Below are 26,513 nucleotides of genomic sequence, written 5' to 3' on the forward strand. Positions count from 1 at the left end.
ACTTTGGCCCCTTTTTGGACTTTGTATGACGAGATCTGTTTTAACTTTTTTACCTGGTTTTTTGTTATTTTGTAATTTTATCCTGATTGTTGAATCAAACAGTTACCCTTGAGAATGGAACGAAACTATAGTCGGGTTTATGACGTCGTATTGTATACGCGAAATCCTTTCAAATAATTTTTAATTAAAAACTTAACTCGTGCAAATAATGAAAGTGTGTTTTTATTTATTATTACCATAAGCATGAAGCTCCACGCCTGGAAGTGATATAAGTGTTAAGAGCTATGACCAATTTTAAAAATTATCATAGGTGATTTCGTAAAAGGTAATGTTACTAATATTTTGCTTTAAACTTATTTAAGGAGAAATTGACTGACAGATAATCATTTGAGCAATTATTGTTACTTAAAGCAAATGTTTCTAAATAGAGAAATTTCTATTTTAAAATACTAAAATTAATTTTTTTTATTTTAAATACTTTTTCCAAAGGGTATTTAGTATTTTATTTTAAACACTTTTTCCAATGTGTATTTCGTATTTTATTTTAAGTACTTTTCCAAAGGGTTTTTAGTATTTTATTTTAAAAACTTTTTCCAATGTGTATTTAGTATTTTATTTTAAGTACTTTTTCCAAAGGGTATTTAGTATTTTATATTAAATACTTTTTCCAATGTGTATTTAGTATTTTATTTTAAGTACTTTTTCCAAAGGGTATTTAGTATTTTATATTAAATACTTTTTCCAAAGGGAATTTAGTATTTTATTTTAAATACTTTTTCAAAGTGTGAAATGATAAATCCATGAATGAAATGATAAATGCATGATTGAAATGATAAATCCATGATTGAAATGATAAATCCATGATTGAAATGATAAATCCATGATTGAAATGATAAATCCATGATTGAAATGATAAATCCATGATTGAAATGATAAATCCATGATTGAAATGATAAATCCATGGTTGAAATGACTAAATCGAAACTGAAATGATTAAACCGTGTATGAAATGATAAAATCGAGATTGAATTGATTAAATCGCGATTGAATTGATTAAATCGAGATTCAATTGATTAAATCAAGATCGAATTGATTAAATCGCGATTGAATTGATTTAATCGAGATTGAACTGATTAAATCGAGATTGAATTGATTAAATCGAGATTGAATTGATTAAATCGAGATTCAATTGATTAAATCGAGATTGAATTGATTAAATCGAGATTGAATTAATTAAATCGAGATTGAATTGATTAAATCGAGATTGAAATGATTAAATCGAGATTGAATTGATTAAATCGAGATTGAAATTATTAAACCGTGATTGAAATGGTTAGATCGAGATTGAAATGCCTAAATCGAGATTGAAACGGTTAGATCGAGATTGAAATGATTAAATCGAGATGGAAATGGTTAAGCCGTGTTTGAAATGGTTAAACCGTGTTTGAAATGATTAAAATTATTAAACAATGATTGAAGTTATTAAACCGTGATTGAAATTATTAAATCGAGATTAAAATGATTAAACCGTGATTGAAATGATTAAATTGTCATTAAATGTTTAATTATTGAATCACAATTATTAGGACACCGGCCAGGGAAGTGACCTGTCCCTGGGATATAACGCGGCTGACGTGTTTCGCGAATAAGCATCTGAAGAAAAGGGTGGGGCTGCTCGCGAAGTTCAATAATCGTGATTTGGGGTGAATTGAAAAGTAATTGTCGCGGGTGGCTCAAATCATTCTGGGCTTAAGCCGTCCACGGACCCGCGTGCCAGCGAAGAGATATGTCGCGACGGGACACAACACCACGGCGAGGCGCATTTACAGGAAAGTGGGACACGCCGAGATGCGCGGCCAAACATTGGGGGCCAGTTGGAGAACGCAACGACGTTCTCTCTCCATCCTTGGATGCCTGCCTTCCCCTCTTCTCGCCCGCATACCGAAAGAATTTCGCCGCATCCCATTCATCGATCCAGACCCACCAACTCAGCCAAGAGCGAGGGTGGGCATTTTTGACATATTCCATCTTCAGCTCGCGAGCGTCTCGTGTTAGCCTGACATGTTTGTATCTCAAGCTCTTCTCAAAAGGAGAGGTTCGGATAATTTTTATCTCTCAAATCAAACGTGGTTAGTGAAAGCTCAGATCTTTCACTCGCTCAATCTAAAATTGATGAAGGCGCTCTCACGCTCAGATCTTAATAAAAAACATAACAAATTCCACTCGTCTCAGAAAAGAGCTCAAAGATCATTGAAAACTAATTACAGTGCTATAAATTACTGAAATTTTTTATTAATTTTATGGTATTACCTATTTAAGCAACCAAAATAAATTATAGAGACTTCAAAATAATAAACAATACTGAAAAATCAACGTTAATATGAAGATTTTGTAGCTTGGAAAAACTAGGTTCTTTTAGCTAGTTCTTCTCTCTTGGTCGACATTTTATGAGTAAAATAAAATCCCTAAACTCTTATTTGGTACACCTGCAAACTCTTTCGCTCATATTATTAATCTAATATTTGGATTCTCGATCATCTCGTTTATTACTCACTAATTATTATTATTTACTTTCTCCGACTTCTCTTCCTAATTATGAACAAATCTCAGACTCATTCTGACTGCATCCCGCAACGAGCAGCTCGGAAATGAGGGAAGTGTGCCCATCCCTGGCCGAGAGACCGACGGTGCGGAAGAAGAATGAAGCGAGGAGGACCAAAAGATGGACGAGGTCCATTGCAGTTATGTATAACACAGATCTTGGGAGGAATAAAACCCTTACGCCAGCAGCATTACTTCGATTACCGTGCCACCGGTATATTTATCCCGCAAAAAAACGAGAAACCCGGCAACTGGAATCACGCATGGATGCCAAAACCAGGACCATTTATTTTTTCACGCACTCCCATGATAGCGCCCATTTTCTGCGGATGACGATTCTTTAAAGATTTATATATTCCGTTTCAAATACTAGGCGGTAATTATTCATGTACTCGGGGAATCGGGTGTAGCTAAGAATATATTTATTTATAATAAAGCATATAAAAAATTAAATATTATTATTGTTAAAAAATGGAACCAGATGGCAATAGTGCTATCGCGTTTAAATTATTGAACGTTATTGAACTACTCTCGTTTACAATTCTCGTGCCCGCTTTTTACCTAAGCCCTGATAAATCCCTGAATAATGGAATTTATAAAGCCGACACTAGGAGAGCTGTAATGCAGTAAACGGTTTTTCGTATATTACAAGGTGAGAGTTCGAATCTGTGACTTAGGATTTTATTAATACACAGAATTTTTTTATTTTTACTTAGGAAGATCCACTCGCGTAATGGTCTAGTTTTCCTCTAGCACGAGAGTGGAATAAAACACTTTACTAGCGTGTATTTGAACTACATCAGTGTTTAGGAACCAATGAGGTAGCAGACTGATTTAATTATTACAGAGGACGGAACTTAATTCCTAAATGCTTTGACGAATAATCCGTCGAAGAAGCAGGCTCGAGGGAAATTTCTCGTCCGGCTTAACATTTACCAACGGTATTACAATAAATAAATTTACACGGCGTGGGATGATTGTGGCTATAACCCTGACAAATATATCCAATAGAGTTTCTACAGTAACTATAGCTTTAAACAATAGCTTAAATAAGGTTTCGCAGGCCCTGCGGACCTGGTGGTCCCCAAATACAACTTTCTGTAACAATCCGCCAGATAATGTAAAATGTAGGAATACTTGCTTAGGGTACGGTAAACGGGTTTTTAACGTTTTGGTATTCAACCACCAATTATGTCACGGTCAGGGTTGGACATAAGGCGCTAGTCAATGCCGGATTAAGACCCTTGGGGGCCTCTAGGCACTAGGCTATCGGGGGCCCCTTTAATACAAGTAGAGGACTCAAGGATGGAGTAAGAGGGTAGCTAAGCAAACCAACTTTTTCTAGAGTTGACACAATGACCATTTTGAAAATGGGAAATGGTTTTTTTCCATGGGCGCCCGCAGAGGTGGGCAAACGGGGAAATTGCTCCACCACCCCTTTCTTTAGCCATACCTCTTTTTTCTGTCGAACTTTTTGGGGAGTGCAGTGACGAAGAAGAGTGAACCAGTTACTTGAAATGTGTGTTACATCAATTTCGGGAAACTTATATCCCTATTCCTACTAAGCTTTAGCTATAGCTCGTTCATTTATCGGATCGTTGTATGTGTAAAGGTTGTATATTTCATCGGGCGAGTTCGCTATATGACTTGAAATAATTTCTGCCGGCGTCCATGCTCCCAGTAACGTAGGGGGTGGACTTGCCCCTTGGCCCACCCATCTGGCTATGCCACTGCATGCTCCTCTCTATTTGAACTTTGTTTGAACCCAAAAACCAACCTTTTTCTATTTGACTAGGCAAAACCCTAACTTTTCGCCCTACCCCTCTAAGACGAAGCACTTAATTACATACGTTCCTGAATTCCATAAGTGACAATTCACAACGTAACTTAAACCAAAAAATAAATAAAAATGCCATAGCACCCACTTAAAGGAAGTAATAACTGGACCATGATTATCCAAATTACAGTTAGACTATTCATATTTGTTTAATGCTGGGAAAATGTTGTCAATTCAAATCCTAACGATGTTTATATAAAAAACTATGCTGGGGCCAAACAAAATGAACAAGGGTGGGGCAACCCCCTCTATGCTGAGCGGCCTGACACGGAGTCACAGAGTGGACAAGAGATTGGTTATGCAAGGTTACAAGGTAGTCGTTTTGGTACGGTTCTACCTCTATAGATCACCGTAAAACGAAATAGAGGCTACGCGGCAGTGGCGGACTGGGTCTAAAAATGTGGACTGCCAGGGGTCAAAGGGGGCCCACCCATAACCAGAGGCGTAGACAGGGGGAGACACCCTCCGAAAAAGGAACATTCCCCCCCTGAAATATTGTTTTATGTTAATAATTTTTTCGCTTTAATTATTTTTACTCAATTGTGTGCGAACTACGCTACTGCCGAAAACTAGAAGGATAAATGCTATAATATTTTTAATTAAATAAAGGAATACCACTGGGCATGCCTCAGGCTGGAATCAAACCAGCGACCTGTGGGTTGCGGTCCCAACGCCTCTTCCTTTTGGACTACTAAGCCCACAATATAGGTGTTCTCTTGTTGTTCCCGATTTTTTATTAAGCCATAGCATTTTATATATCACCTAGTTGTAACAGTTCCTTTCAATTGGAATACTCTTTGAAACGGCAACTCATAGGTCGCTGGTTCGTCGCCATTTATAAAAGAAATGTTTTAGCTATATAATGTTTTTAATAATTACAGATAACATATTAAAGGCAATATACAGTCGATACTAAATGTAAACATAATTATACAGATTGTTATTTTTAGTTTATATTTTAGACAAATGCCGAAATTTTACTTATTAACCGGTTGTTTAAAAGCATGTTTCATGTTCCACTATATTTTGAGTAATCGTTGGAATACACTAGATGACTGTGCGAATCTGTCAATAATTGCTTCTACATCCAATTCATCTAACAATTCCTTTTCAATTAAGCAATAATTTTAATACGTTCGAAGCAAAAGAAAGCAATTCCAACATAACTTCATCTTTACTGATTCGTGGAGAAAGCTTAACACCATCCAAGGCGTCATCTTCTAGGCCCTTCTCTGTAATAGTTTTTTTAAAATCTTTATACAACTTTTTGTGTTGTAAAAAACGTGAATCTAGTGACTGGACAATGCGGTCCATTATTAGGTTAAGCACATTTACTCTTAAATCAGCGGGACCCTGCCAAATATAAGACGTAACTTAGTACTGTTCAACTACTTAGTTTCTTTCGTCGGGTACTCGGGCTTAGCCAAACTTTTAAAAATGTGTTAAAAATGGTTAAAATTGTTTTGAAAATGAATCCACTCTGAACCGCCAGCGCCTCGGCACCTCGACGATGTCATTGGAACTTTTTTTATAAATAAAATATTAATTTATTCAGTAAAAATATAATTTAATATTGAAAGTTTTGGAACTTCTATTATATTTTGAAGCTACTATAATGTTGACATATTGTTGAAGGTTTAAGGTGTCCCACTGACCAAATTTATCATGGGGCCCACCTGCCATCGGTTAGGCCCAGTCTATGGCCAGTCCGCCACTGCTATGCGGTACCTTAAACATGCCGTAAAACTGTTATTAAATTTAAATAAGCTTAATGTTTTTTTTTTCAAATAACTTATTCTTTGAACTAGCGTATTGACGTGGGATCTTTCGGGGCCCGCTGACCCTCGGGGACCCCTAGGCACGTGCCTAGTGTGCCTAATTCTTAATCCGGCACTGGCGCTAGTCATGGCATTTGACTACTGAAATAAATGCTCAGACTACTAAAATTAATCGAAATCTCGGGGCTCACTAGTCAAATTGACTAGTTAAAAACTTACCTAAATATTCATAAATAATGGCGAATATAGCGAATCATTTATCAATCCCATTTTATTAAAAAAAATCACATCGTGTAAGTTGTAACTCAAGTAATAATAAACTCATATTTTAACTCTGACGAGTAAAGCAAAATGTTGACTGTCCTCCTGGTTTTTATACCCCTATTTTTACCCCCCCTAGTCAGTGACTATTAAAATAAATTAAGGTAGGAGGCTCACTAGTCAGGTTCACTATTAAAAAATAATATCCTTATATCCAACACTGGTCACGATAAGCAATCGGAACGAATGATAACGCAATCAGAAGTATCCGGTTATTTTCCTGTTTTGGTTGTTTAACCTTATTTTATCGATAATTTTACCAAGGATATCTTTATTTCTACTTAGGGAGAATGACTGTGTTGAGACGATCGTTGTCATCATGATATATTTTACCGCCGACACGAGAGGGGGGAGGAGAAACTGCTTAGCGTAAGTTCGTCTGCTTTTAAATAACAAAAGTCTGTGAGGGTGTCACGAAAAGTCCCAAGTAAACAAATACCGTTTTCAATTTGACTTCTTTCAAGCACTCGTATCTGCACCGTTCAATTTTCGAGTGTTCCGTTTATTGCTCTCGAGCGCTCAAGATCCAGTGGCGTAGCTGATGGTCCGTAGGGCCCGCGGCGCGGGGGGACCCCGCTAACAATAAAAAAAATTAAAAAGGGGGCCCCCATAGAGATTTTTGCGGGGGAGCCTCTGAGTTCTCAGCTACGCCACTGTCAAGATTCCATTTGCATGATGGTATCTGTTCCGATCAATTTTTGAGTGTTCCTTTTATTGCTCTCGAGCGCTCAAGATCGCTCCGGTAAACTTGCCATGTTCCATTTGCGTGATGGTAACTGTTCCGATCAATTTTCAAACATTCCGTTTATTGCTCTCGAGCGCTCTGAGACCGCTTCGATCAACTTGCCGTGTTCCATTTGCGTTCTCGTATCTGCTTCGATCAATTTTCGAGTGTTCCGTTTATTGCTCTCGAGCGCTCTGAGACCGCTTCGATCAACTTGCCGTGTTCCATTTGCGTTCTCGTATCTGCTTCGATCAATTTTCGAGTGTTCCGTTTATTGCTCACGAGTGCTCTGAGATCGCTGGGAACCGATCTGCCAATTTCGATAGATCAATTGATTGAGATCGCTTACAGGTAAATTTGTTTTGCGTGTTCCAACGCGCTCGATACGTTTTGAGCAATTTTTATCGTGTTCCATTTTAGCTCTCAACCGGAGTGAGGTCATTTACGTTAGAGACGTATCCAGAGCGAATCTTGAACCGTCAAATGGAACCAACTAGAACTTGGCCTCCGAGGTATGCGAGCGTAGGACTAGAACCATACCATATTCTTGGTACCTAAGTTCATTATTGACTTTAGGTAAAAGGAGATGGAGCTTAGACATAAATTGTGTACTTTGATGAAGGTGTTATTTTGTTGTATTAGCCCACCCAATTTGAAGCAGACGAATTTAAATAGCCGACGCGTTTCTTTGCCATTTACACTTGCTTCTGAGGCACTCACTAAATAGTTTGCCGTACTGGTTTAAGGGGTTTTCCCCCCGAGCTCTTCGGTTTCCCCTTCCATAAAAACTTGTTGAGGTTAACGGTAATAGTTAGTGTAGGGAGCTGTTGGCTCGATCGCGTGGCATGCAGGGCTTGCCACCACCCTCCTACGCATTGTAACCCGGCCACCTGAATTAATGGCTTCAAAAGTCGCTTGATGACTTAGGCCTAAGGTGGTGCATTGGGTATTAGCCTAGCTGATTATAAAATAAATAATTTTTTCGGGAATTTACGATTAACAATCAATTTGACGAGAGCTAATTAAAAATATAACCAAAAATATAAAATAATAATAATAAGCTACTACCCAAGGAACCACACAGGCCTAAGTCAACCAGTGAATTGTGTAGACAAATTACCAGTGGCCAGGCTTAATTGCGTAGGAGGGTGGTAGAAAGCCCTTCATGCCAGGTGAGCCAACAGCTCCCTACACTAACTATTACCGTTAATCTCAGCAAGGTAAGGGGAAACCGAAGATCTCGGGGAAAAACGGAACGAGTTGGTCCCATTACCACAAGCCGTCACCTCTTGCTGCGAGTCGAAAGTGCTAGCCACTTCGAGACCCCGCTTTTAATAATATTCAAGTTTACATCTCCCTATATTCTTAATGTCAGAAGTTTACAATACATCGCATACTAGAGAAGTATCTATATAAGCTATTAAAATTAAACATGTACCTTCGCAAGCTCGACGCATTTTCCATTGGGCGTTAATAGGCGCTAGCATAAATTATTCCTGTCTTATTTCCGAGAGCACGCGCGAAATCGCTCGATCCCGTTTACGCTAAAATATCTAGACGCGCGTGGAACTTTTTAACAAGTTGAATAAGACATAAATAGAGTTTATGCTAGCGTCTATTGCCAACCAACCGTTTAACCGCGGATGTAAACGATGTAAAATGTAAAAAATATATACATAGAAACAGGTACTTATTTACCAATCATAATTTATCGGTGTAATATTTCAATAAAATCATGATATGATAGTGATACTATTTTTTCAACCGAAACATTTATTGAAAACTCAACGGGAGCCAGATAAGGGATAAATGGTTTAAGCGAGTAACATTAGCAGTATAGAGAGATAAATACTAATCACGTACGATATTTATTATATACTTCTGGTAATACCAATCGCTTGATACATGTAACTTTGCTTGCTTCCGTAGATTTGTCAGAAAAACTTTTCGGAAGAAGAAATTGTATGGTTTTACATATCAAAAAGGAAAGTAATTTAAATTATCTTTAAAGGGGAAGCGCCAAACATTTCCAAATATAGAATTATTTTCGATTTAATAGATGACCGAGGTCTTAATTAGATTGAAAAACACTTACATTAAAATACCAAGTACGTTTAATTGTTCCTAAATAGTTAAATCCTTTTCGGTGTCAATCTGAATCGCTATACAAACAGGACCATTTTGTACTCTCGGAACCCTACCCACAAAGACCCTCGCCGGATGACGCAAACACAAACTATAGGCCCAAAACGGTTTGCAAGCGATTTCACCTGCGATTTTCGCGCACGCGCCCATGCGCCATGACTTCCATTCTATTTAAGTCACGCGACGCGACGCGATTTGCCAGTGAAATTTCGCGCGTGAAGGCTATATGTGCATCCGCTTTTACATAGTACCGACGCTCGCACGGTTTTCGCGACAAAATCACGCGGTTTCCTAGTCGCCATGGTTACAAGTGGAATTCGAGGAAGCTATTTAATGGTACGTCGTAGTTTTAAAAGAGGGGGTTTTTATAACTTTAAAAATAAATTACTTTTTTAACGCGGTTTTAGCCGTAAAATTAAGATTCACGTCGTGTATACACGCCTGCTAACTGCGCGGGTGCTTTCTGCGTCACAAGATGTCGAGTCGTGGTTACTCTCTCTTTTCTCCTCCTCTCCCTCTCTTTCGCCAGCTTGTGACGTCAAGACCACGTTTAATTTCCAAAAATCCCGGAGACCAACAACCATATATAGACCGATATACATTTGAAAAAGGGACAAGATCCTTTCACAGGATTAACGACATTAGAAATATCTTTTTAAATCATCGAAGTCTTACCAGATGGCTATGACAGTTTGAAACTTTATGAAAAATATTTATTTAAGTGTTACTTTTAATGCCAAATTGAATTTATGTTTGTAAATTTTACACACATTATCGTTTAAGATAAATTTTGAAGTGTTTGTTTAGTACGTATTTAATCCCTTCCCGCCAAAAAGTTTAAATTGTCTCCATCTAGTATAAATAAACGCATTAATCTCGAACCTCTAAATGTTTTCTTTCCGGTAAGCAATTTATGAATCGATCTAGCATTTTTAGGAACCTTAGGGCACTCTGAACAACTCTTTCCGCGTTGAATTTTCAAGTTCTTTCCTCACTGGTTAAAGGGGTTTTCCCAGAGTACTTCGGTTTCCCCTTTCCATAAAAACTTATTGAAGTTAACGATAATAGAAGCCCTGATTTTTGTCATGGGGTAACCGTATTAGAACTTAGAGTGTATTTAATTAAGATTTAATAAAATAAATAAACATAATACATAATTTACAACTTAATTACAACAAAGTTGGACACAACGTTTCGAGTCTAACTAGACTCTTTGCCAAGTGTGTTAACGATAATAGTTAATGTAGGGAGATGTTGGCTCGCGTGGCATTAAGGGCTTGCCACCACCCTCCTACATATTGTAACCCGGCCACCTTATGACTAGGGCCTACCTAGGGTGGTGCCTTGGGTATTAGCCTAGCTGATTATTAATATTATTGTAACTATTATGTAGTCACCAGAATTTCACCATCGAAGTGAAAGAGCATTGCAACACGCGAATATTTCCATGACTGATTTCGTGAAGGTTCGCCGATTACGCGAAGGTCATAGTGTCATTAGCTAGGCTAAGCAAATTACTAGCCCTTTTCGCGATTTACTCTCGCTATACACACAGAAAAATATTATTGTAAATTTTACAGTACGCTGCGGTCCGCATAGATGCCAGCAGAATGCTGTTAATTTCACAACCAACTCTGACTGGTTTTTTTATTGTCATGCTTCTTGTTAAATTTACTGGACACTCTGCTGTTTAAAAATACAGCAAGATAAAGTTATATTTACAGAGTATTGCTGTTTAATTAACCTTCATTCCAGACGTATTTAATACGGTAAATGCATGCAGTTTTTAGAGTAAAATCCAATGTTTGTAAAATTCCAGTGTTTGCAGTAGATTTAGTTATCAAACGTATTTAATACAGAACCTACTCATAACCTTAAAATTTCATCCATAATTTTACGAATCAAACCATTATCATATTGGTTCAATTTAAAAATTTACAAATATTATAATAATTAATTCATGATAGAAATATATAAAAGACTATCAATTAATACAATTATTATAAAAATAAGTTTGTCAAAATATTGTCATATCCAAGAGAAAAATTGAATCGATAATACCAAAACTGACTACAATTCTAGTTATTATGTTTAGCTCGAGCCTTTGTACTTTAGAGTTATAGGGAAAACCAAAGGAAAGTAAACTATTAACTTGGTTTCAAATTATTAAGCACACGATGAACAAGGGTTGTAATTAATGTAGCATTTTGCGTGGGATGCTACTTATACAAAAGAATATATAAAAATATTTTTATCAGATATTATTATATTTAAAACTAAAATGAAACTTGTGAGATTTTAAAAAATGTTTTGACAACTAAATAATAATTAGTTGTTTTATATACTAGCGCTTGCCATTTATAACAAAAAAAACAGCAACGTGTGGTAAATTTTACGCATTTTTGAAGTAAAACGTCAACCACGGTTTCATATTGTTTATCTTAATATAACTGTCATTTTAAAAACCGTGCGAATATGAATTTTTACAGTCGCTACTGTTTTCTTCCAAATACAGCAGAAAGCTGTAAATTTTACGACAAACTGCTGTTAACCCACTTCAACTGCACCTTGCTGTAAATTATAAACCATATTTGCTGTTTTTTCAACAGTAAGTTTTGAGTGTGTATGTGAGAGTGTAGATCGTGTTTTTGGGAAACTTTTTCCCTTGTGCTTACAGCATTCAAGGGCTACAGAAACCTTTTATTTTTTTGGGTGTGGCTATAGAATCACGTGTTTTAAAAAGCGTTAAGATATACCTGAGTCCCATGGTGGAAGGTGAGGAGCTACCTGATATTAGTTCCTATTTTTTAAACGATTCTGTGGATTTTTAACCGTTAAAATTTTTAAGCAAACCATTGTTTATAAATTAAATCTTGGACAAACAACTACTGGACCCGAATCTAGATTGCGTGCTTGGTTCTTTTAAAGCTGTGTCGATTGTAGCGACACGGTGCCCGTTAATCGAAAGATTTTAACCTATATATTAAAGCAATATAATCCAGTCGCCTAACGTTTTTACGCACGTATTTGAGTGAAAAAAATTCGGAATTATCTCAGTAGGAACGCTGGTGGGCGATACCGTTTGATAAATGAGATTTGTATGATTAAAATCCACTAATTTATTCGTCCTATGTTAAATGCCGATATCTCAGTGATTTATGTTAATATTCCATTTGCGATATTGCTATAGAAAAATATACTCTACTCACGTAGCTGCATGCAAAAAACGGCCTTCTGGCTGGCAATTTAGAAAATACCAAATTAATCAACGCGTGGGAAATACTACTCACAAACAGCTGTGATAGCAGTGATGCCATCAGGCTTCATTCAAAATGGTGAAGCCCACAATTTTGTCCGAAACCAATTTTATGTAACCAAGAAGAAATCGTAGCAACTGGGAAGTGGGAACCAAAAAATAGCGTTGGTGTGTTGTGGCGTGATCTACTACTTATATTTCAGTCCTCAACCTATTAAACATTCCGTGGTGCCCTCTGTTGAGTGAAATGCAACTACAAATGTTTTTCTTTTATAATTTTAAATATTAAATACGTGTATTAGTTTATTTTAAATAATTTCAAATATTAGTATATTTGAAATAATTTAAAATTTAAAAGTTCATAATTTAAATAATACTTATTGGTAAGTACGTGTGAAATATAATGATGGATATTAAAAACAATTCATTTGAATTATATTACTTCAATAATTTTGAATTATAAATATTTTAACTAGTTAATTGTTAAAAATTATACAATTATATTAATACAATATTTTTTTTGAGTATTAGACAGGTTAAGTCAGCACCAGAAAACTTGAACGGACGAACTTGTAAGAGGTGCAGGCTGTACACACAAAACTACGTCTAAACTCCTACAAGTTCGCCCTACATGTTAACCTCTTTATTATGTCAATTAAATTCCGTCCACAAAATACGAAAAAGAGTGCATCACGGAAATGGGGGTTTATTTGTTCTCAGTTGCTTGGATCCGTACTTCATACTAAAATATAAAACAATGCGCTAGTATAATAATTACATTTCTTTAAAAAAATGCATTTGTTCTGTCATAAATAGGCGTTTAAATAAAAGATCATCCATCGCCGATTATAGAGTTTGTGCTGCTGCAACTGGACATATAACTGGTTTGTCTATGGTTTCTCTTTATACTGCCAAAGCTGATAATTTTCTATGCATGGATCTGGCAGCATTTTTCAACAGGGGGGCAAGACAGTCAGAGAGGGGTTTATTTAACCGCCTATTACGCATTATTTTCCATTATTTGACCAAAGCCCAATAGACTTTGTTCAATGGTATGTGTAGTAGTGATTTTGGGTATTAGCCTAGCTGATTATTATTATCGCCATAGACAGGTTAAGCAGGGGAAATTTGAAGGAGCTTAGACGTAGATATTTAATGGTTATACTGTAGTATATTAAAAAACCATAGGAATTAAGTAACAAGTGCAAAATTAAAAATTACAGTTTATCATGATTACCGGGTTGATTCGCTGTGAAATTTTACTGCCTACGAACAAACCAGCATTATACAGTGTTGCCGGTCTTTTAATATATCCATCTCCTTAAACTGCAAATTTAAATAGTGCTGGGCGAAATACATCATATACTAAATTTGCGTACTATGTAACTATTACATGTATCACCTGAATTAAAAGCTTTAAAAGTCGCTCGATGACTTAGGCCTAAGGTGGTGCCTTGGGTATTAGCCTACACACAGAAAAATATTATTGTAAATTTTACAGTAATCTGCGGTCAGCATAGATGCCAGCAGAATAGTGTTAATTTCACAACCAACTCTGACTGTTTTCTTATTGTCATGCTTCCTGTTAAATTTACTGGACACTCTGCTGTTTAAAAATACAGCAAGAGTAAGTTATATTTACAGAGTATTGCTGTTTATTTAACCTTCATTCCAGACGCATTTTATATGGTAAAATGCCAGTGTTTGCCGTAGTTCTAGTTATCAAACGTATTTAGTACAGAACCTATTCACAACCTTAAAATTTCATCAAACATTATACGGATCAAACCATTATCACATTGGTTTAGGCCTAATTAAACATTTTCAAATATTTTATTAATCAATTCATGATAGAAATATATAAAATTTTTATCAATTATTGTAAGAAAAACTTGGATAAATTATTTTCATAATTCGATAATAAACTTAATCGAAAATATCAGAAATGACTACAATTCTAATTAATCATGTTTAGCTCGAGCCTTTGTAGTTTAGAGTTATAGGAAAACCAAAGGAAAGTAAACTATTAACTTGGTTTCAAATTATTACGCACACGATGAACAAGAGTTGTAATTTATATAGCTTTTTTCGTGGGGTGCTACTTATACAAAAGAGTATATAAAAATATTTTTATCGGATATTAATATATTTAAAACTAAAAGGAATCTTGTGCGATTTTAAAAAATGTTTTGACAACTATATAATAATTAGTTGTTTTATATACTAGCGCTTGCCGTTTATAAGAGAAAAAACAGCACCGTGTGGTAAATTTTACGCATTTTTGAAGTAAAACGTCAACCACGGTTTAACATTGTTAATTTTATTATAACTGTCATTTTAAAAACAGTACGAATATGAATTTTTACAATCGCTACTGTTTTCTTCAAAATACAGCAGAAAGCTGTAAATTTTACGACAAACTGCTATTAACCCACTTCAACTGCACCTTGCTGTAAATTATAAACCGTATTTGCTGTTTTATCAACAGTAAGTTTTGAGTGTGTAGCTGATTATTATCATGGAAAATAGTGTTTTTTTATTAATAATCAGCTAGGCTAATACCCAAGGCAACACCTTAGGATAAGTCATCGAGCGACTTTTAAAGCCATTAATTCAAGTGGCAGGGTTACAATGCGTAGGAGGGTGGTGGCAAGCCCTTCTAGCCAACAGTTCCCTACATTAACTATTACCGTTTCCCTCAACCCTTAAATATACCAACGAAGGGTTTTTCTTTTATTTTAAATAGTAGGGCGGAGTAATATACGAGGGTACATTTTGAGCCGTGATGTGGTGCATGCATTCACGATTTGGAGGAAAATTAACTCCTATTAAAAACTGCTTCGACCCTGCGATGGTAATTTTAATTATCAAAATGGATACTTACTTATCTCTTAAGAAATATATTATGCACTTCTAATTGTATTTAAATACTAATAAAATTATTTGATGAAAGATATTTATATTTACATTTTCTTTCAAATGCGTATGTTTCATTTTAATGAACTATATTACAAATTACTGATACCACTATTATAATAATCAGCAAAGAACCACACAAGGCTGAAGACAATTACCGGTGGCCGGGTTTGATGGCTTAAGAGGGTGGTGGAAAGCCCTTCAAGCCACGCTCCCTACACTTACTATTACAGTTAACCTCAGCAAGTTTTTATTGGACCAATGTTAATTTTAAAACAGACGTTGACTGAATGTTCACTATTTCAGCATAGCCTGTACTGTTTTATTAAATTCATTAAATTAGTTTTTATATTATGAAAGCTATTATCAGAAGTAATTTTACTAGAGAGAAGTATTCACTTTCCTATACTGTTTATGTTATTCGCTTGAAACCTGTACCTACAAAAGGCGCTTCGGTAGAAAATGTAGTGCGGCGGAAATTCCTTATTATAGTGATTATGGAAAACCATTTCATAAGAAATATATTCTTTATAAATCAGTGAATATCTTAAAGTGGATTGATTCTTCCTTTTTACATTTGTCATGGTAAAATTTTAGCCCTGATGCTGTCATTTGCGGTGTATGCTTCCGCGGTTTGGCGGGAAAATTCGCGCCATTGAAATCTGAAGAGATGTATACTTCGCTCATAAGATATCATAAACTTCCGCCACTATGGGTCGTTGATATTACTAAGCAATCAGTTAGTGACAAATGATAACAGTGATCCTTCAAAATAACGAACTTTGCAAAGCACGAAATTTAAAATACGATTTTATCGGTCTGCACAGTTTTTGGAGACAGTGGGCTACGAGCGAGGGGTAAGACAGTCTCAGATAATCTGTACACCGAGTTCGTGCATTTAGCACTGTTAAAGGTACATATTTTCAAGAGTTCGCGAGTTCCATTTAGCACTGTCAAAGGTACGGCAGTGTACACCGAGTTCCGCAGAGTGTCTTACCCCTCGGCTACGAGTTTAGCATCGGGTTCGATTTGACACTGCGTCTACTCTTACGCGCATCGGAATTTAGGTGTATTATTCGTTATTCCATTCCCAAAAAGAAAAACCCAATTGTCCATTGACCGTACTGACATTGTCAAAAGACTCGTTTGAAAATTAAATCTTAGATATGAAAATCGAAGCGAGATAACCCAGATCTTCGCTTATTTTCGAACGCATTTTAGAAGAGTTAATAAATTGGAACGGGGCGGTTCGAACGAAACCAAACCGTAAATTTGAATACAGATATCTTGGTGGACGCGAACGACCGCGATCCCATATGAGACAAAGCGATACTTCAAGGGTTCAAAATGCCGGTCGTTCCGGAACTAGGCTTAGCGTTCGAACACGTTTTGGAGCCAGAATCTTCAAGGTCGGTCGGACAATCCGTTTCGCGAATGTAGGGTTCGACCAAATTACGCCCAAAACCGACATCCTGCGGGAAGGTCCGCGTGCTAAAATCTAATAATGATGAAAATATCCGTAGCTATAGCGTGTACGCGTGATAGAGAAAGCTATGGCGAATCGAAGACGCCGGTTGTAATGGCTGCCGTCTAAGAGTGAAGGGTAGGCTTCAAACTTCACGGATAGAAAACGCACTTCGATTTGAAACGCGCGGAAAACGTTGTATATCGGTAATTATGACTCGCTAACCAATTGGTTTAAATAGCGACAGAAATAGCAGATTAGCGGTTATTAAAAAAATGTGAAAAAGGAACGGTTTGAATCCTTACCTCGTTAAAGGGAAAATCGGTTTCGCAAGTTCAGTCCGTCGCGACTTAAGGGGATTTAAAGAGACCAAACAATGTGAATTGGGAGAGAAGATCTCTTCTTGACGGAAGCATCCGAGGGTTAAGCCTGGTGCCGAAGAATTCGACGATCAAAGAGCACCACGTCTCAAGTACAGCGAGCGGAGTCCACCGCCGTACAGACGGATTGTAACAAATCCTTCGTGGAGCCGGGTGGTAATAATAGTAAAAAGGGCAGAATTTATATCTTGCCGAAACAGCACCAGCACCGTCAAATGCACGTCTCACACACCTCGCGCGTGACAGTTTGTTAATAATGTCCGATTTAATGTCCGTTTCTGTATGGTTAACTCGCGGTCGGTGAAAAACGCGAAGAGGAGTAGCGCTTTTTCCGAGGATGAATCCTCGAGCATCGGACACACCGAAGATATCTCGATGGAGTCGATAGAGAAACTCAGCCTTCCTCCATGTTTCTTGGGATGAAGCTAGAGAGACAGCGGGTCCTCCTATACAGAGAAACGACGGCAAACCGAAATAGAGGAGGGCTTCGGAAGCTGAGAGATGGTGACGCCGGAGAGCGGGAGAAACGGGGATGAGGAAGTTGCGGAGGATCCCGTTGCCTAGGGAACCGACCGAGTTACCACGGTAACGCGTTTTCCGAATCGATAGGACGCCGGATTCCCCCCCCCCCCTTACTACCGCCGGCACCATCACTGCCACCACCTAGGCCTACAAGATCTCGTGTACTACGTCGGGGAAGATGCGTAGATCATCAGTTCACGAAATAGACCCAAGGATCTTATATAATAAATATAATAGATCCGCCCGCTCACCCCGTCGTTCTATCTCGAATGGACCAGAATGACATTCGTGATCTAATAATTCGCGACTATAGAGAGAGACAGAGAGAGAGAGGGGGGGTCGAGAATTAACACAGAAGAGGGAGACGGTGGCGCTACTGACAAAATAAAAAAATAAATGACGTAATTGACCGAACGTAAGGCTGAATTCCGCGTAAGTCTAACAAACGGAGGTTGGAGAATTACGAAAGGTTTGATTGGAGATTTAAATCCAATCACGCAGAAATAGACCCATTTTTTTTCTTCGATCAGCGGTACATTCTCAAAACAAATTGGAAAATGGTCCATTTGGCGTTAGTCACGTTACCATAGAGCCACCAAGCGGGCAACACTAGAAGTCACTTAACTGAACAGACAAAATTTTCAAAATTGTCCATTCTCAAGGAGTTGGTACTAAGTCTAAAAATTAAATAACCTTTTAAGTTAACATAGAGCCACCTAGCAGCCAACACTATAGAAGTTAATTAGCTAAGCAGATGCCTTCTCGTTTCAACATACAAAGAATCTGCTTAAAGGTAGTATAAAGGTCATATTTATGGTGGATCATCTAATATCACAATTTCTGCTACTAGGTTTATAAATAGCTAAGTTAACTGGCTCTAGTTACGTTGAAAAAAGTCGTTGCATGTGTTAGCAGATATCCAGCACCTTGGTGAACTTATCGCGTTTTTCATGGGTGAAATTAAAAAAAAAATACTTTACGGAGTTATTTAGGTATTGAACAGACCATGGACCAAGAATTTAAGGGGACTCGATGTTACCGATATTTTGACACGGTAGGCGTGGCCTAAATCGGAAGTCTTACACCAGCCGCTTTGAAGCGCCTCAAGAGTTCTGTTCAACTATAACAACGACAGGCTTAGTCGGGGCTTAGGCGACTGTACGTGCGAAAAATTAGGTTAGGCTTAGTTCATTAAATTTTTAAAGTTTAGAAATGATATGGATTCCAGTGAATTTGATACTGGTTATTTTTACGTAACACAATGGTTAGTTACCATTAATTAAACTTTTAAGAACCAATTTAAAAATAAAAGGTATAAGACTAACTAAGCCTCATCATTTAACCGACAACAGCGGCGCCATTTTGTCAAAATTGAAACTACGTCCGAAATCGACTTTAACGATGCCAAGTTTGTCCACATTGAACTAAAATTCACCGTGATTTTCCTATTCCTAGTATTAACTCATACTTTTTAAAGCCTGAACAGTGAGTCTCCTTTGATTCTTGGTCCATATGGTTTACAGGAAATCAAACATTTATTGAAGTTCGATTTTGATGCTTTTGTTTATACGAGATGGCGTTAATTTAAACTTTTTTGCGATAACCGAATAAATGAGGACTTCATTTTTTGCCTCATCTCTTCTAGATATAGTGTTAAGAGAAGCTGTTATTTCCGACACTCTCGTGAGGTAAAACGTTGATTTCTTCTCAACGACACATCATATAAAATTAATTGGTACGCCGTTCGATTGGTATTACTATTTAAGCTTAGCTCGATAGCAATACCAACTTGGGTGATGGGGGGCTTATAAAATTAAACTTTTGGCTTGTGGCGATGCCAGGGAGTAGCTCATGCTTATTTGAAATTTTAATATCCTACTAAGGGGAGCCAAAAAATTTTAAAATAAGCAAAAACCTTTAGGGGGTAACGTTAAAGATTCTGAAAATACTACAGAAATTTAATACAGAGAGCACAGAAATTGAAATTTTTGGGTATAAAGCATCGTATTATGCTAGCTTTATGAAATAAAAAATTGGCCAAAATAGTTGTCCTTTTTTTACACTTGGCTTAGCTAACCCAAAACTCCTGGCACCTGCAACGCTTTTGATATCAATCGATAAGAAATATTGAACCCTGAGAAATATCGATTTCGAAAATCGGGGCAAATAAATATATTTTCCCTTCTTTAAAACCGTTAAGTGAAAAATTGTTAATAATACATTTATTGACATCAAATTTAAATATTATATCATCTGGAAGAATTTCAAAAGTATTATAGAGGTTTTTTTTTAATCAAGGAATACCCATGCACAAGTTTCCACACCAGAGTGACTGAGAAAAATCATATCACATATACGAAAATATATATATCAAATTATCTCTTTGATTTATCAAATGTACTTTTAAGTATCCTTTTAGTAAATTAAAATTAAACATGTACTTGAGCAGGGTCGAGGCATTTTGTAATGGGTGCGAATTTCCCGCCGCACCGAAGAAAGATACACTGCCGAATCAGGGCTCAGAGTTTACCCCATTAATTTCCCTGTTTGACGATGTGATATGTATAATGACCCTAGTTCCAATATAGTAATAAGTTTATAATAATGTTTCACATTACTATTAGCATAATTAATAATATAAATATTCAGCTAGGCTAATACCCAATGCAACACCTTATTGGCCCAAGCGTTGCCTACGTTATTACGGCAAAAGTTTTCACCCATGGCCACAAGCTGGGATCGAATCCGGCTGCTCTTGCTGTGAGATGAAAATGCTAACCACTCTGTCACCACACTTTTAAGTAACATATGACACTGCCTATAGTTTTAATGCTAATTTTCTGACAAAACATTTTTCCGATACTGACGTAGGACAAGTGAATCTTTAGAAGATCGGAGACAAATTTTATCCCACTAACTTTCCGAATCCACCATTCATGAAATTCAAGGAAAATACAAAGTCGTCTGCTATTCCCTCCTACATTTAGACTTTATTTATTTATTTACTTAATTTTTTCTATGAGAAGATCCCATCCGGAGCTGGAGCTAGACTTATAGGGCTTAAAGGGGCTCCAAAGTTCGGTGGCAAAATGTGTATAAAGTCAGTAAAGTGCGAAATTTACGGTTGACTCTGCCCGCCTCTGCCAAGGCCGAGTGAGGGGCTGGGGGGAATGAAAAGCATGCTCAATTTTCTTTTTTTTTTGCCACCGAACTTTGGAGCCCCTTTAAACGATTTTACATCCCAAATAAGCTTAGAGCGCGTGAGAACCCTGTTTACCACTGCCCACTTTTTCCTCATCGAACACGCGATCCTAAGAGGACGAGAAACATCAACAGTGTTTGTAGCTCTAGAATCGGGGAAGTGCACATCCTACATATGCTTTGGTGTCTCTTCTCCGGAAATACAGAATCTACAATATTTCAACGTAATAGTGTTTACTATTATCATGAGCCAAAATTTTCATTAATTTGGCAGAGCTGGCAATATCACAGAAGTTTCCTCCACGAGACCATCTTGGCGTAGCGTCCCCTGTAGCACAAAGAGTCGATTTAGGGTTGGGCTTTGGTCGAAAAGTCGCTTTTGGGTCCTGGGTCCAAATGCTGACTCTAAAAGTCTTAAATTTTTTTTTCAAATAATTCCGCGTAAGTACGTTTTTGTTCCATTTTATTTACACGCAAATTTAAACACTTTTAAATTTTTTAGAAAGTTAAGACCACAAAACCACTTTATCAACTGTACTGCATTGCACAGATGTAATTAATCCACAGAGCTAAGTGCAAAATATAAAATAAACTTATAATATTTAAAATAAGGTGATATAACATCGATGTTCCTATCTTTTATAAGGTTAAAATGTCTATGTAATAGCAAAATAAGACAGTATTATGTGTCTAAATTTTTATACGTTTAAAATACCAGTGGTATTTAATAGTTTAATACAGGTAAAAATTCAGTTTTGCAGAAAAACATCTTGAGCAGTTTTAAGTCAATAAAATTAAAGATTTCATTGTCTCTATCAAATTCGTTTTTCATGTAATCGTATGAAATATATGATATGTGAATAAAACAGCATTCTGTTGAAAATTCACTGCTCTGCTTTATTTGTAATTCATGTATTATATGATATTTAATCATAATTATAGTCAGTTTTGAGTCGGAAATACAAAATTTTATGCAGTCGGCCCGAACACGTTTCGGAGTCAATTTTCCATCACATTTATAGTCGGTATAGAGTCAAGATTTGAGCCGAGTTTGTCCGCCGTCGCGTCGTTTTAGAGTAGTAAACAGATAACATTTTTAGTCGGCAGAGAGTCGACCTTAAGGTCGACCCTAACTCCCCTAGGACATTTCGACAGTAAAACCGAAGTGTTTTGGCCGACGTGGGTTCGACTACAAATCACGAAAACACCCATTTCTGAATTGTTTTTAACATATGGCGAATATTTAAATAGAAAATGTGAGTCTCCTGTTCTATTGTTCTATCTGGTCAAGTATCCTTGTCGTGGTCCCCTTCAAGGTCCGATAGGCTGAAGACTTAAAGGTCCTCTGTCAGCTAAATCCTCTATTCCTGAAATGTCCGATTTGTTATGCTCGAGTTCGTTTACAGATTATAAACTTCACAATCTGCAGCACTTACAGCCTTACTTGGTTCGGTAGCCCCACTCAAGAATCGAGGAAGAGGGTTACCCGAAGGTCAGGGCATTGGGAGCTTGGAGAGTCCCGATCGTACCTTCTTTGATATCTTGTTATAAGCGGAGTTATCCTTCGTACAGTCATCTCCCAACTTCCAAACAGACTTACCTTACTTCCATGCGTCTGAGTATTGCCTTTGGGGGACCCTTGCGCCAAATGCTGAGCACTGGTAGAGGCAGACTCTGGAAATTCGGGCTGGGTGTCATCCTAGACTAACCCATGACCTGACATTATTGAAGGGAGGGTAGCATCCGAAGATGCACTCTTTCCCGGGTTTGAGCCGATTTCTGCCAGAGACAATCCCTTGCTCGACGTTTTTGTTGATTGTTTACTTTTTTGGAATTCATAAAGTGATAGCACAAGAGAGGAACCCTCTTAGGTACTTTACATAGTTTAAACCCTCCCATGAAGGATTTCTGGCTACACCACTGCCTCTCAAATTGGCTTAGGGAAGAAGCGGAGCCTTGGCTAGCCAGCCTGGAGAGGTGCATCCCCATCTGTTTTTCCATTCCACCGCGAAGAGGTTCAAGTTTGCAGTTTATAATTTCAACAAGTACCAATTAAAAAGTAACTTGCCGGTCCTGGCTCTCGTATATATTGCTTCTTGGCGATTTCCTTGAATTTGTTTTATTGAAGCGTCAATTATCACTAACTTCGGGATTGAGGATTACTAATCCTTCTACTATTTGGTCAGTAATGAACATGGGTTTTAGTAGTGGCATGGGCAGAAGTTAAATGATAGTCAGACTGATGTAAAATTATTTGAATTAGAAGGTAATGAAAGTTTCCCCTTGTGAAAATAAACTATGTTGTGTCATACCTATAAATATTATGCTACTAATGCCCTATCTTATTACACACATTTATGAATGAACAATCTTCAACAAGACAGCCTTAAATATCATAATTATCATTATCGAACGAAGCGATAGAAGATTACTAGTAGACTAATGCTTTGTGTTTTGTTCTGATGCAATAACTAACGTTAGAATTCCCCAAAAAAAGTTAAAATTTGGTAATGCATCAATTAATATACTTTTCTTTGCTGTATAGTTTTTGGTATAATTAAGAAACATACTTTTTGTAACGTAAATAAAACTTTTAAATGTAGATATTTTTTAGGTTTAATAAGAAGTGTCTTCAATTGTTTGGGTTCAATCGGAGTATAGTATCTTCATTCCAGTTAAATAGATTAATTCATACAAAACAATTTTTTTAAATTTAATAACTTCTTCTTTGGTGTAATACATTTTTAAAACTTAAAAGGCTTATTGAATTCTTAAACAGGCACCTCTAAAATAATTTGGTTTGGTTCAAAGAAATAACTTTGTATAATTTTTTAAGAAGTTTAATATTAAGCTATGATCTTTCCTCAGCAGCTGTTAAACATATCTGGCCACATCCACAATTAAAATTGGACTGATCTACCTGATACCTGCTCAGCCTAATAGTTAATATAATTAAATCTTAGTATGATGTCAGTAAGGGGATATCATTAACACAAAAACAAAATATTAGTGCTTGAAAAAAGCTTTATTTAAAAATTTGCACTTAAAATAATTTTAAATAAAAAATATCACATTTTTAAATGTTTCAGTTCATTAAATTGTAAAGCTAAATATAATGAAATGCAAAAGAAATTGCTAGTTGACAAATTAATGAATGATTATTGAATGAAATCTTCTCTTTCTCTACTTCGCTTTAAGAAGTCAAAATGTCGCAGGCTGGGCCTAAATAATTTATATCAACGCATACTCTTTAAATAAAAAGTTAAACTCATTTACCTAAGTAGTCCTTGATTACACAATGATTATCTAAACCATTATTAAGAGATTGCTCTGTTTTATCTAAGCAATGATACGATTCTTTAAAATTAGAGAGTTGGTTCAAAGCCTATAAAAATAATTATTTAAATTATAAAATCCATATTAAAGATAATTAAAAATATATAATTTACGTTTGTAAACTCTTCGAGTTTATCACAGGCTTCTTGAAACTTTTGACCTAATGAGGAAAATTTAAACTGGGGCTCCGATTTAAACCAAGGTTTTAAATCTTCGTGGCATTGAGTAAATTGTAGAGCCATTTTTTCCAAATCTGAGAGTACTCGATTGATATTTTGCTCTTTGTAAGCCGTATTTGCCAAATCCCCACCCGCTAAAATGTTGTAAGGATCGTTTTGCCTCAGCTTGTTAATTTCAAGCTCCTGCCTGTCAAATCGACTATTAATAGATGCCAAATTAATAGACAACTCCTCGCCACTGAGAACCTCACTTTGTAAGTTCCTGGAAATGTTACAAAAACAATTAAATAATAAACAATGTCAATTTAACAAAAAAAAACATTAACGAGGGTTTCGCAAAAATATTGAAAACAATGCTTGTTAAAACATGAACCATGTCTGTTTTACAAAAATAATTAAACCACTATTAATTATACAAAAAAATAAGAGTAAACATTAATACATACATTTTTCTGAAAAGATCTCTAGGTATAATACTTGTATCAACCTTAAATGCATTATTTCCATAGAAATCTCTTTCACAAATGGAATTTAACATTTGATTATCCATAACCATTTTATCATCAAATGACAAACTGACAGAAAAAAAGTAATTATTATGAAAAATTGTTTTTAATCATTTTTAAGGCCAAACTTACTCTTTGGAAAAATTACGAGAAATATTTCCATTAACTTTATTTTGTCTATTTGTTCTAATTAAGAAAATATCTATCAAATGTTGCCAAAAATTCAGAAGTTTATTATACGGAGCTTTTCCCTAAGACAGAAAACAAAAACTTATTTAGAAAAAGTTCCGTGATGAACAAATCTAAAAATTAAGGGATTACAAATTACTTTAATTAGGTTTTCATCTTTCGGATCGCAGAGTCCTAAAGTGGAACATAGGGCTAAAATTCTTTGGGCTTGAACTTCATGAGGGCTATCTAGAGATGACTGAGGTTGTTGGAAATAATTTGCCAATGACTCGTTGAAACTGTGGAATATGATTTGAGGGCTTCAGATTTATATTTCAGTTTTATATCAAAATAAAATTTTAACCAACTTTGTTAATATCCATTGGAGAAAATCTAAATGGTATTCGCTTGGTGTGAAAAGTACTTCTGACATCCACCAATCATCCTTGCCATACAGCAGCTCGCAATCTATTAACTATCCACCATAATATTTAAAAAGAGGTTTCAGAATTTGAATGTGTATAAAACAAGGCCAGTAAACATAGGAATATCGAAGTAGTGTCTGCCTTTAACACTAAATCTACGTTGTGAATTAGATTCTTCGTAAAGAGATAAATGTAATACCTAGGTGTTTTTAGCTATGCTATATAAAAGTGGTGAAGTTTTTCTCTATTTTGGTCGTGTCATGCGTCATGCGTCATGCGTTGAGATTATATGTCATCGTGGTGTCAAGCATAATGGACAAAATAATTTGTGAATATAAACTTACCAATAGCTTAGATTTTAAATCTTCTGGAAGTTTATTCATTGTTTCAGGAAAATTGAATCCGTCCGTAATATTCCAAAGGTCAGCCATTGGTATCGGTTTGGGTGTTGGCTGGTAATTATTAAATGTCAATGGAAAGTAGATCTGAAGGCATAGAAATTCAAAGCGACTGATGACTCTCCCGTCCCGTTACAGCGTTACTCATTTCCCCGTAACCATGGTTACAGCTTCAAGCACGATTAATAAATGGAAATACTACCGCCATCTGTCTTTTCCAGTAAAACCTAGAAAAAAGCGCGAAATATGAGTTTACGACGCTCGGTTTACGAGGTCACCAGTATTTCCAGAAAATTACTGATCGAAAGCTATCGCTACGACCTCTTTAAAGCCGCGTTAACACTAGACACTTTGG

General features: G+C 36.3%; 2 protein-coding genes across 10 annotated transcripts in view; both read right to left on the bottom strand.

Annotated features, from left to right (window-relative positions):
- sif (guanine nucleotide exchange factor still life) overlaps positions 1 to 17,880 on the bottom strand; it is a 165,027-nt gene extending 147,147 nt beyond the window's left edge. For 8 of the 9 annotated variants that reach the window (XM_090156556.1, XM_090156550.1, XM_090156551.1 and 5 more), the window contains exon 1: positions 17,349 to 17,880. The gene's annotated coding sequence lies outside the window, so the exon portion shown is untranslated. The remainder of the gene's footprint in view (positions 1 to 17,348) is intronic. The other variant, XM_090156557.1, reaches the window with a different exon arrangement.
- A 6,272-nt stretch (positions 17,881 to 24,152) lies between these two features.
- LOC149933359 (HAUS augmin-like complex subunit 7) lies at positions 24,153 to 26,312 on the bottom strand. Its single transcript, XM_090155745.1, has 8 exons — positions 26,105 to 26,312; positions 25,704 to 25,810; positions 25,496 to 25,634; positions 25,300 to 25,418; positions 25,108 to 25,236; positions 24,596 to 24,923; positions 24,423 to 24,531; positions 24,153 to 24,368 (listed from the first exon to the last, which is right to left on the bottom strand). The coding sequence occupies exons 1-8, from the start codon at positions 26,189 to 26,191 to the stop codon at positions 24,340 to 24,342; spliced, it is 1,047 nt and encodes a 348-aa protein (XP_090011871.1). The 5' UTR covers positions 26,192 to 26,312; the 3' UTR covers positions 24,153 to 24,339.
- Positions 26,313 to 26,513: the final 201 nt, after the last annotated feature.

This window comes from Leiobunum rupestre, chromosome 8 (genome assembly GCF_980474605.1).
Source record: "Leiobunum rupestre chromosome 8, qqLeiRupe1.1.hap1, whole genome shotgun sequence".
In the NCBI taxonomy this organism is placed as follows: domain Eukaryota; kingdom Metazoa; phylum Arthropoda; class Arachnida; order Opiliones; family Sclerosomatidae; genus Leiobunum; species Leiobunum rupestre.